Below are 12,508 nucleotides of genomic sequence, written 5' to 3' on the forward strand. Positions count from 1 at the left end.
AGAAAGGCATTCAGCCAGAGTGGCTGTGTTAGCCACAGATAATCCTACAAAGGACAGGGCAGAAAGGTCACTGCAATCTGCTTCAGGGTCAAGCAAGGCAGAGTTTGAGGGCTGCATCATGGAAGTAATGATGCATACATCCAAAGAAGCCATCCCAGGATGTCGAATGTTGTGCAATACAGACAGGCAGCAAGGCCACCTGAAGCCTGGGCTCATCGCCGCAGTGTGCATCTTAAAGACAACCATCAGAGGGCTATCAGCGGCAGTCATGCCAGCTTCTGAACCACTGTGTGCCCAGTTTAACTGGAGCAGAGTCCCACACAACACTATGGTCTCCACAAAAGGCTGCAGGAACACATTTATACTGAGAAAAACTCTTGTTCATTTGAAGCTAAACCTCGCATGCTTAGGCTGTAAAGTTGCACCAGAAAACATGACTCAGTTTTAAGTTTTACCATAAATTTCACAAGACTTTCAGCACCACCTGCTGGCATCATGGTCAGCACTGTAGCCAAATACCCAGAATGCTCCCTGGGAGCCTGGGAGAGCACGCTCACCTTGGTGTGCAACTTAGCCAGCTGTTTATCGTCCAGATGACTCTGAGCGTAAACACGCCTCTTGTAGCGAAACTGCAGGGGAACAGAACATAAAGAAAATTAGACTCCGCTGAACAGCAATGACAGGCACAACGATAGTAGCAATTAGCATGCGTGATGTGGTGACCTCATTGGGGCAGAAATACCTTTGAACAGCCACATGGTGCTGTCACATGAGGACCCTGATACCCGGCCCTTCTCTCCCCCCCGACCGGGACATACAGGTACGTGGCCGGGCCTCTGACTGCCTGCCCCTCTGCCTCTGACAGCCTGCCCCTCTGCCCCAGACAGCCTGCCCCTCTGCCTCTGACAGCCTGCCTCTCTGCCCCTGACAGCCTGCCCCTCTGCCTCTGACAGCCTGCCTCTCTGCCTCTGACAGCCTGCCCCTCTGCCCCTGACAGCCTGCCCCTCTGCCCCAGACAGCCTGCCCCTCTGCCTCTGACAGCCTGCCTCTCTGCCTCTGACAGCCTGCCCCTCTGCCTCTGACAGCCTGCCCCTCTGCCCCAGACAGCCTGCCCCTCTGCCTCTGACAGCCTGCCTCTCTGCCTCTGACAGCCTGCCCCTCTGCCTCTGACAGCCTGCCTCTCTGCCTCTGACAGCCTGCCCCTCTGCCCCTGTCAGCCTGCCCCTCTGCCCCACACAGCCTGCCCCTCTGCCTCTGACAGCCTGCCTCTCTGCCTCTGACAGCCTGCCCCTCTGCCTCTGACAGCCTGCCCCTCTGCCTCTGACAGCCTGCCTCTCTGCCTCTGACAGCCTGCCTCTCTGCCTCTGACAGCCTGCCCCTCTGCCTCTAACAGCCTGCCTCTCTGCCTCTGACAGCCTGCCCCTCTGCCTCTGACAGCCTGCCCCTCTGTCCCTGACAGCCTGCCCCTCTGCCTCTGACAGCCTGCCTCTATCTCTCCCCTTATGGGTATCCCTGATGCTCTTGGAGAGGAGATGGGATGAGCTTGGGGGACCCAGCACACACCAGAAACTCTGAACTGCCGAGATGGTTGCGTACACTGGACCTTCCTAAGCAGCAACCTGAACCCCCCCCCCCCCCCCCCCCATGTGAGCAGAGATCCGGAACAGCTTCACTCGGACTTCAGCCCTCAATAGCTGCATGCATGTCGTGGACCATCCAGAAACTTCCAGGGAATCTTGCATATACCACATTGAGCATCTTGTTTTCCTCATGATTCGGAATAAATTTTCTACTTCTGGAAGGAAGGAGGCTTTACCTGACATGGCCACACGATATCACTTATCGCCCATATCATCTGGGAAGAGCATTATCAACTTGGCAATAAATCAGGTCCAGAAAATAATGAGACTCAAATTAGTCAGAGGCAGGAGATACAAAAATAACAATAACTGGCCAATGAATTGCATGCAGATGACAGCAATGTTAAAATTCTGCCCTCTTGTGATAATCGGACAGATGAACTCATCAAGCCAAGGAGATGCTTTGGGATTTTCAGAAACGGGGCAAACGAAGCGGAGCGCAGACGGAGAGTTAGGCATCTTTATCCTCTTCTACCCACGGAGGCACACATGCTCTCTGCGGCTGCCTCACCATGACTCCGACTTTAATACTTTCTATTCTTAACCCAAGAAACACAAGTAGTAGCACACTGCATTAATAATTTAGAAATTGCGTTTCTATCAGGAATTTCCTTTTTGAGGAGAAACCCCCCCACCCCTGCACGGAGCACACATACCTCCAGGTAGGGCACGGGGGCGATGGCCGGCAGGGGGTACTCCTTCAGCAGTCGCTCCTCGTCCAGGAACTTGCCGGCCTTGCCGTTGTAGGCCGGTTGAAACAGGCCGTAGTTCAGCACGTCCTTCAGGCTCTGATTCAGAGTACACAGGATGCGCTGCTTGGAGGACCAGATGGGGACATCCATGTTGAACTTCATGCATTTCTGTGGGAGGTGAGAGACTGGCATCATCCAGACAGAAGTCGCACCCAGGGCTGAAGGAGAGGTGCCGCTGGTATTGCCCACGCCCACCAGGCGGCAGGGACCAAGGATGCATCGATGACAGCCAATTAAAAAAAATACAGGATACCATAATCACTGATGAAATGAAGAGAATGAGTGTCTCTGGGACGCTGATGGGATCCCCGACCTCTTAAAGGCATGCAGGCTGGGTCTCGTTAGCAAAGCATCAAACATGCAGCAGATCAGGTGCCAGTCCACCTTTTCTGTGAGACTCCAGCTCATAATCAGCAAGCGCACAAGGCCTGAACGCCTCACTGCGGCCATGTGACGAAGGCCAGGAAACACATGGGCATGGTTTTATCACTGCAATCCTCTTCCCAGGAGTTTTGCCCTCTCTGATTCGCTGCAGCCTTGCCTTTGATTGGCTGCAGCTTCACTCTCTGTGACTGGCCGCAGCCTTGCCCTCTGTAATTGGCCACACCCTTCGCCTCGGTAATTGGCCACAGCTTCGGCCTCTGTGATTGGCCGCATCCTCACCATCTATAACTGGACACACCCTCACCCTCTGTAATTGGCCACACCCTCGCCCTCTGTAACTGGCCACACCCTCGCCCTCTGTAACTTGCCACACCTTCGCCTTCTGTAACTGGACACACCCTCGCCCTCTGTAACTGGCCACACCCTGATCCTCTGTAATTGGCCACACCCTCGCCCTCTATGACTGGCTGCAGTAGTGCCCCCATCCAGCAGAGTTTCAGAGCTACACAAAGGTAGGCACCAGGAGACTCGATACAGCAGTGCCCCCAAAGCCAGCGCCTTCATAAAGGAGCTCGATTTCCGCCACATTACAGCACATTCTCAGACGTAGCAGTAATGGACCACGAGGCCCAGGAAAAGCATTCGGCAGTCTGCTGAGAGGCTTGTTTACTCCAGCCACAGAGAAGCCATCAGGTGTTAAGGCCATTTGGGATTACAGGTGGCAGATTTCTACTCACAGAAAGCTTTAAAGGGCGAGGAAGGAAAGACTCCAAGTGACCCCCCCCCTGCCCCGACCCAGCCTGTGGCTCTCCCCCAGGGCACGGCTCCCTGGATAGTCACTGACAGTGGGAGGCCTCTTGGTTCCTTCCAGCACAGAGAGGACCGGGTCTCCACTGCAGGCAGAAATGCGGGGGGAGGCCATTTCTGCAGCCAGATCGAACAGCTACAGCTCGTCAGTAAGACTGGTCCACTGGGACTCCCCCTCGTTAGCATGCAAATGAAGAGTAAGTCAGGGCCGGCACAGCTGTGTGCGGCTACACCACCCAACCAGGCGGGGACTCGCTGATAAAAGAGGCTCACGCCAGCCTCATTTCCGAACAGGAGCAGTCCACACTTTGTCACGTTCCAGAATGTTCTCACACTTTACTTGCACAATTTTGCTAATAAGCTGATATGGCTGGATAAATTAAGGGAGCCGGATGATTTATACTCATTTGGAAAACCTCATTAGATACATTCCCACAACCAGCAGTGTGGTGGTGGCGAGGTTACTTGATTTTCCTAATGCCGTGTGTCTGCTTGTATGTCTGTCTGTCCGTGTGTCTGTGTATGTCTGTGTGCCAACCTGTGTGTGTGTGTGCGTGTGTCTGTCCGTGTGTGTCTGTCTGTCTGTCCGTGTGTCTGTGTATGTGTGTATGTCTGTGTGCCAACCTGTGTGTGTGTGTGTGTGTGTGTGTGTCTGTCCGTGTGTGTCTCTCTGTCTGTCTGTCCGTGTGTGTGTGTGTGTCTGTCCGTGTGTGTCTGTCTGTCTGTCTGTCTGTCCATGTGTGTGTGTGTGTCTGTGTGCCAGCCTGTATGTGTGTGTGTGTCTGTCCGTGTGTGTCTGTCTGTCTGTCTGTCCGTGTGTGTGTGTGTGTGTCTGTCTGTCCGTGTGTGTGTATGTGTGTGTGTGTGTGTCTGTCTGTCTGTCCATGTGTGTGTCTGTGTGTCTGTGTGCCAGCCTGTATGTGTGTGTGTCTGTCCGTGTGTGTGTGTGTGTGTCTGTGTGCCAGCCTGTATGTGTGTGTGTGTGTGTGTGTCTGTGTGCCAGCCTGTATGTGTGTGTGTGTGTGTGTGTGTGTGTCTGTGTGCCAGCCTGTATGTGTGTGTGTCTGTGTGCCAGCCTGTATGTGTGTGTGTCTGTGTGTGTCTGTCTGTCTGTCTGTGTGTCTGTCTGTCCGCGTGTGTGTGTGTGTCCGTGTGTGTCTGTCCGTGTGTGTGTGTCTGTCTGTCTGTCCGCGTGTGTGTCTGTCCGTGTATGTCTGTCTGTCTGTCCGTGTGTGTGTCTATCTGTGTGTGTGTGTGTCTGTCTGTCTGTCTGTGTGTTTTTCTGTCCGTGTGTGTGTGTGTGTCTGTCCGTGTGTGTCTGTCTGTCTGTCTGTCTGTCCGTGTGTCTGTGTGTGTGTGTGTCTGTGTGCCAGCCTGTATGTGTGTGTTTGTCTGTCTGTCTGTTCGTGTGTGTCCATGTGTGTCTGTGTGTGTCTGTCTGTCTGACTGTCCGTGTGTGTCCATGTGTGTCTGTGTGTGTGAGTGTCTGTTTGTCTGTCCGTGTGTGTCTGTGTGTGTGTGTGTCTGTCTGTCTGTCCATGTGTGTGTGTGTGTGTCTGTGTGCGTGTCTGTACCTGTGATGTGTATCTGTGTGTCAGGCTGACTGGGAACCCCGGCAGAGAGTTACTTCCCAATTAAATCTGTCTCCTTCAAGCGAGAAGTAAAAAGAGCCAGTTTGGAATGAGGCTTCATGGTTAATGATCTCGGTGGAGATGATCACGGCCGACGGGAGCCAGTCGCTCAGCCTTGTTAGCAGTCAGAGCTGAAGCCGGGGCTCGGTGCCGCTTAAGCCGTGGTCCGCAGGGCACACAGTGCACACTGTCGCCTCTTAATGGATAATCCCTGACTAAGACTATTAAAAACATGTTAAACCCAAAAAGGACCATTTTCACAAGCAGGAAATAACTGTAATGATTAAAAGGTTATTAATACCAAAATAATAGTTTAATTACTAAAAAAGCTACACCTTAAAATAGTCAAATAGTTACTTCAATAAATATATTTACAATTATCTTTACACCATGAGATCTCTAAAGCAGGGTTCTTCAAATCTAGATCTCGATTCCAAATCCAGGCCTTGTTTTCAGTTCTCCCAGGTAGTTAGTTTAATAATTACTGATTCTGATTGGTCAGATGCCTCACACCTGACTGACAGGTAAAGGAAGGCTGGAAAACCAGCAGGGCTCAGACCTCGAGGACTGTGATTTGAATAACCCTGCTCTAAAGGATTTAACTGAAGTATTATTGAGCCTCTGTGTTTCACAAATGGTCAAGTATCTGCATTAACCCCTTGCAGGTGACAGCCCTTCGAGCCCGGCCGTTCCGTCCACCTTGCAGCTGCTTATCTGCCTCAGGACCCCCAGTATAATGGTTTGATGACTATTACTTCAAGTATTCCTTGCAAACGGGCAAATCGGTTTTGGTTTATTCGACGGGGCCCAGCAGAGAGCGAGCAAGCAGGAAGCAGGTCTGTAAGGCATAGCGGGACCTGCTAGGGACACGGCATGGGCAGAGAGCTCACCCTGAACAGAGGCCCGTGGAGCACTCTGAGGAAAATGCTGCATCACAAATAAAGTCTGTAGCTAAAATTCAAAGGGCAACCTGGGCAGATGTAAAAGCCTCAGAGCAACATCAGAGCATGTGCTCCGCTCTCCTCTATCTCGCGTTAGGTACCGCAGAAGTGCCAACACTGAGCAGGAAAACGGCCATGACCCGGCCACCGCTCTCTTAGCAGCCACTCGCTGAGACACGGAGGCTTAATGGCCCCTTCTGCCAAATGCCAAGTGAAAGCAAATATTTGATTATTTGAATGACCTCAATGTGAATAAATTATTCTGCTTAACCTAAAATACCTGTAAAAAAAACATAAATCAGAAAGTTACGTTCAAATGAACAAACTAATAATTTTCAACTACTGGAATGTGAAGAAACACAATGAACGAGAAACACGAATGAATGAGCTTTGTTTTGTTTTGTGTCACGGCCCTAGTCACAGTGTGCCAGCGGTTAGTAGTTTTGCTGAGCTGCAGTTTCTGGGTTGTTAACTGGAGTCAATAGCCATGGCTGTTGGGGACAATCACTATCACCTTAAATGTAAGTAAAACATATACCTGTAGGGTACTGACAAATATGACTTGTGCAGTTCTTTGTATATGTTGGGAACACAAGCTGAAATGGAACGGGTGGACAATAATTAGCCAATAATTAGTTGTCAAATAAACAAAAATAATGCTTATAAGTAAGGATGCATCTTCAGAAGCCCTGTTGCTTAATCTGCAGTAGATAGCGCTGTTTCAGGAGCTGCACATCCAACGTTAAACAGAACACAGCCTGCGCTGTCTACGGAGCGGCCAAGGTGCTGTTTACACGGCGCTCTCTGATGGACGTACATCTGCCACACAGAGTGGAAGCAGGTTTCTCACCCCCAGGCCTGGAGGTATGAGGAAATAGTGTTACCTATTGTGCCACTCAGTGCAGAAATCTAATTCATTCTTGTGTAATGTACCCTCCAGTTCACCTGGGCCAGAGGCAACAATACACTTGTTGACTGATTATGCCTGGCTGTTCTTTCACTTGGAAAAAATATCAACCCCATTTCAGCCAGCATCTTAAACTGGCACCATGCCCAGGGCGTCCCCAGCCTTATGACCAGGCAAGCTCTGGGACTGGATCCAGACTCTCATCTGACAGGACATCACTGTCAGCACAGGCAACTCTGCTCCATCACGCAACCACAACATGCCCTGTAGTTGTGACAGCGGTGTGGGGAGGACGTCCCACACGTGCCGGCGAATGCAAGGAAGAGATAAAAATGGAAATTAATTTTGGGGAAGCTGCCTGTTCTTTTGGTTCAGAGCACAGTTTCATGGTATTTTGGGACGGCAGCATGGAGAGGTTAAAGCAGACATTCCGCTGAATGATTGTACATTTTACAAATCAGACTGCAGAGCAATGCCTCTAACTGTGGCAGATTCATGGGGATACGCTCTTCTCTGTCGTGTAGCACAGTTACGCATGACCCCCCCCCCAGGCGGCAAGCAGGCTGACTAATCACAGCACTTTAATAAACAGCCAACTCAATTCCTGGGTCTCACCTGAACCGTGAAATGCAGGGTAGGGCCACACCCAGCTCGGTGGGAACATGCACTGCACTGCACATGCACTGCACTGTGAAAAAGTCTGTCAAAGAAAATGATATTTAAATGCAATCATGTTTGTTTCAGACTATGATGTTATGTCTGTCAAAGCGTGTTTCTCTTAAAGTCACCGCAATATTTGCAGCAATTATCCAACACACCAGCATACTTTTTGGGCTAATCGATATCTGGCTGACTTTAGGTAAGTTATTAACTAATTAAGTGAGCTGATGGTGAAATTTAACAAATGCATGGAATGGCTGGGGTTCCCCTGAGAAGAGGTTTAAGAACTGAAGAGGTGTCGTCTAGCCATCCAACTAGATATCAGTAACCTTTTGGATGGTTTTAATAGTGTTACTTTTATTTTGCATATACAGTAAAACCTCGGATTGCGATTAACTTGGTTTGCGAGTGGTTTACAAGACCAGCAAAAAATTTTTATACATTTTTTATAAATTTTGACTTGATAAACGAGCGAGCTCTTGCAATACGAGTATTACGTATACGCTTGGTCTGCCGAGGGTCACGTGATCACTGAGCCGATGGTTTTTCTCTCTCTCCCGCTGCGGGATTGTGGGTAATCGTCTCCCATTCTCGGTCTCAGTCGGCGTGTCTCACTCGTATAGTCAAAATGTAGTAGAAAAGCACCACGACGATACGATTTCCAAATTTCCGCGAAATGGAAAAGGAGGCAAAGGCGGCTACCATAGGATAGGTCCCTTGTTAAAGTCGCACAAAAAGAAAAAGATTCCAGTGAACCAACAGATAGCAGTGATTCCATTAGTTATAGTGAAAGTCGTCCTACAAAATAACCCTCCTCTTCTCCTCTCTCTCGTCTCCCTCACACCATCCACGATTCTTTTCAAAGGTAAAGTGCAGGTTAATTTGTTGTATTTGTTATATTTTACTTTATATTTTGTATTAATCATTTTTATATGAATATTTTTGAGTTGTGGAACGAATTCATCCGAGTTTCCTTTATTTCTAATGGGAAAATTCGCTTTGATATACTGTACAAGTGCTTTGGATTACAAGCACGTTTCACGAACGAATTATGCTCACAATCCGAGATTTTACTGTGCTATATTTGCATATTATATTAATATAGTTATTACTATATTATTATAAATATACACTTAATATCCAGATAACTGATCATAAACATTTCTTTGACTGCCTAAGACTTGCACAATACTGTTCATGTACTATAATAATTGTAGTATTTACGGTAATAACTGATCACGTGGCAAATAATTACAGTAAAAGGTTTTTCTGTAACCTTCAAAATTCAGAACTAATAACTTTCTGTTGGGGAAAAAATGTGAACTGCTAGAATCTCATGTTTAAAAATAACATTCATTATCAGTAATAGATTACATTGTCTAAAGACTACAGTGGAATTAAAAGATCTCTCTTAAGACAGGAATCGAATTCTTTTTATGAAATATTAAATTCTATAGTATGAAGTGGTTGTTAGTTTTATGATTACTGTCACTCCCCCCCGGCCCCCCACCATGCAGAGCCCCAGCACCATCCCCGATGTGTTTTTCCCCTCCCGCTAATTACGTTTCTCCCGCTTTGTTATGAACCCGAGCCGTGGCTCCCACGGCGTCCTGTCTCCAGTAAGGACTCCCCTTCTAATTGTGCACCACTCTCTGCCACTCTGGACCAGCTACCCAGAAGCTACACAAGAAACTGAAACCGAAACAACAGAATTCTGTCAAAATCAAGAGTGTGGCCCATTTGTTTATGAAAGCCTGACCTCGCCCCTGTCCTCCCAGCTCACCATGCTCCCCGCCCGCCGCCTGGCAGCACAGGAAGTGCGTACCCACATGGCCTCGCCCGCCGCCTGGCTGCACAGGAAGTGCGTACCCACATGGCCTCGCGCGCCGCCTGGCAGTACAGGAAGTGCGTACCCACATGGCCTCGCCCGCCGCCTGGCTGCACAGGAAGTGCGTACCCACATGGCCTCACGCGCCGCCTGGCAGCACAGGAAGTGCGTACCCACATGGCCTCGCCCGCCGCCTGGCTGCACAGGAAGTGCGTACCCACATGGCCTCGCCCGCCGCCTGGCAGTATAGGAAGTGCTTACCCACATGGCCTCGCCCGCCGCCTGGCAGCACAGGAAGTGCGTACCCACATGGCCTCGCCCGCCGCCTGGCAGTACAGGAAGTGCGTACCCACATGGCCTCGCCCGCCGCCTGGCAGTACAGGAAGTGCGTACCCACATGGCCTCGCCCGCCGCCTGGCAGTACAGGAAGTGCGTACCCACATGGCCTCGCCCGCCGCCTGCCAGTACAGGAAGTGCGTACCCACATGGCCTCGCCCGCCGCCTGCCAGTACAGGAAGTGCGTACCCACATGGCCTCGCCCGCCGCCTGGCAGTACAGGAAGTGCGTACCCACATGGCCTCGCCCGCTGCCTGGCAGTACAGGAAGTGCGTACCCGCATGGCCTCGCCCGCTGCCTGGCAGTACAGGAAGTGCGTACCCACATGGCCTCGCCCGCTGCCTGGCAGTACAGGAAGTGCGTACCCACATGGCCTCGCCCGCCGCCTGGCAGTACAGGAAGCACCTTCACACCTGCAGCCCGTGGAGGTGTGTATGTGGGGGGTGTGCTAAGCACCACCTGCCCCCGTCTTAATGGTCCACTTTTAAGACCCCAGGCTGAGGCAAATCGAAAACGCCGTCATGTGACTATTCCCCCAATCTCACCCCCCCTGCCATTTCCATTCGCATCCCCAAACCGCCAATGTTCCATCTCCCCCAACCTTCGAGCTCAGAACGCAGTTGGTGGCGAGCTGTGGATTATCGATTCTGTCGCAGTGGATTTTGCTGAGATGATCTCGACAGTGCAGTTCTGTGTCTTGCTCCTGTCTGCAGTCACGGCACTCTTTTAGCTCTTTTAGCGCCTTCCCTGAAATCACGGCTCACATCATGACCTGGAACACCCACTCTCACATCTTACATCATTTCCTCTACAGTAACAGACATGGCTTCCTACAAGTCAATAAGATTTCATTATGGATCACTCATGTTTCTGACAGGACTAGGCTGCCTGGCCAGCTGGGCTCGCCATTCAGCACCAACACGGCATCCAGCTGTTAGACTATGCTATACTGGTCTGACTCGACCCAGGACCCAGTCCACTCCAATGACCATTAAATACACCTAGATTTACTGGTCTGCTGTAAGACAACAACCACATGACAATCAAAATGCTTCTTGCAGCAGGAAGCAAACGGGCTGAGGCCAGCTGTCAGCACACAGTAAGTGTGAACGTGCGGAGAGGTTCCCCACGGTTAAGGGGCCACTTCGACTGACAGTGAAGGTCCACCCAGTCTGCTAAAATGTTCTTGAAGCACACTGCAGCTCATCCCTATACTGTAATACTGTATATCCAGCCACTTGTCAGCTTTCCACAGGGTATCATGCTCACAATGGTGCATACCACCCCCCCCAACCACTGAGTCCCCTCAGTGCCGTTCCCAGCCAATCAGCAGAAGAGTCCATGCTGGCGACACTGGTGTGCAGTCCATAAAGTGTGAAGCCTGCCTGTCTCTCAGATAGTGCCTCCCCCACCTTCTCCACTACGATGTGGCCCGTATCCTATTGATCAGCCTTACGGTGGCCACCAGGCAGATATGGGGTCTGGTACAAATAGACCAGGGTGCTCCTCACTCATTATGCATTAACCTGGTGGCAGCAGAGTGATGTCAATGCGGAGCCCGTGAGTAAGACCCTTAACTCCAATAACTCCAGTGTGTGACTGAACCTGCTTTCTTAAAAATGTACATCGCTTAGATTAAAAACGGCCGCTAAATAAATATAAAAAATCTGCCAGTTTTTTCCTAAGTATCCCTTTTACTAATTGACCCCCCTCATTTTCCATCTGTAACCTAATGGAAATAGTATATTCTTTTTGCTAATAGTTCTGCACATTAGTTATAATTCGACTCCCTGTATCTGAGAAGAGACACGTCTCAAGCCTGTGAGTTTGACCGTGGTCTGAAGGTGCCCCAAGAGACATTTAGCATGGACCTGAGCAGCAGGCTGAGAGCCCATATTACACAATTAAGAGAATGTTTGTTTGATATGAGGGAGCAGTATCCATTCAGGCATTCAGAATGTGGCTCATTAGAAAGACAAAAGCCTGATCAGGATTTGAATAACTAAAGACACAGGACATTAACCATGCATCACAAGCACACTGGCCATTACGCATGTGACAGCACTCTGGTGATGACTGTACCTCCTGCGGTGGAAGGTCTACTTGTCCTTCCACAATGTACGAATGTTAGAATTAGAATTGATCAGTGGTCATTGTTGACACACCACAGCACACAACAACGAAATGTGTCCTCTGCATTTAAGCCATATGTAACGTCGTGACATAGCAGGGGGCAGCTAATTCAGTACCCGGGGAGCAGTGTCTGGGGGCGGTACCTTGCTGGTCAGGGATTCGAACCTGCAATCTTTCAATTATTAATGTGCTTCCTATCATTAAGCCACCACTGCCTGCATAACAGGTTCAAACGAGGATGGGATTCGAACCCATGCGTGCAGAGCATAATGGATTAGCAGTCCGTCGCCTCAACCACCTCGTCATATAATAAAATGTGCGACTCTGGTGGGACTCAAACCCACAACCTTTGAATCACATCTTAGGTGCTTGACTAGAAGTCCAATGCACTATCCATTGCACCACAGAGCCCCTGTATGTGATTCAAACACTTGCAAGATGCATGTCAGCATGACGGACTTACATGGGTGTTATAAAAATATCTTGAAG

At 50.0% G+C, this 12,508-nt stretch overlaps 1 protein-coding gene across 2 annotated transcripts in view; it reads right to left on the reverse strand.

Moving 5' to 3' along the window:
• The window catches only part of LOC111846126 (SH3 and multiple ankyrin repeat domains protein 3-like), a 129,021-nt gene that overhangs the window by 87,732 nt on the left and 28,781 nt on the right, over nucleotides 1–12,508 (reverse strand). For both annotated transcript variants that reach the window (XM_072709905.1, XM_072709904.1), the window contains exons 5-6: nucleotides 2,297–2,500; nucleotides 558–629 (exon numbers count right to left, since the gene is read on the reverse strand). In XM_072709905.1, coding sequence (XP_072566006.1) covers nucleotides 558–629; nucleotides 2,297–2,500 — 276 coding nt within the window. The remainder of the gene's footprint in view (nucleotides 1–557; nucleotides 630–2,296; nucleotides 2,501–12,508) is intronic.

This window comes from Paramormyrops kingsleyae, chromosome 3 (assembly GCF_048594095.1).
Source record: "Paramormyrops kingsleyae isolate MSU_618 chromosome 3, PKINGS_0.4, whole genome shotgun sequence".
NCBI lineage: Eukaryota > Metazoa > Chordata > Actinopteri > Osteoglossiformes > Mormyridae > Paramormyrops > Paramormyrops kingsleyae.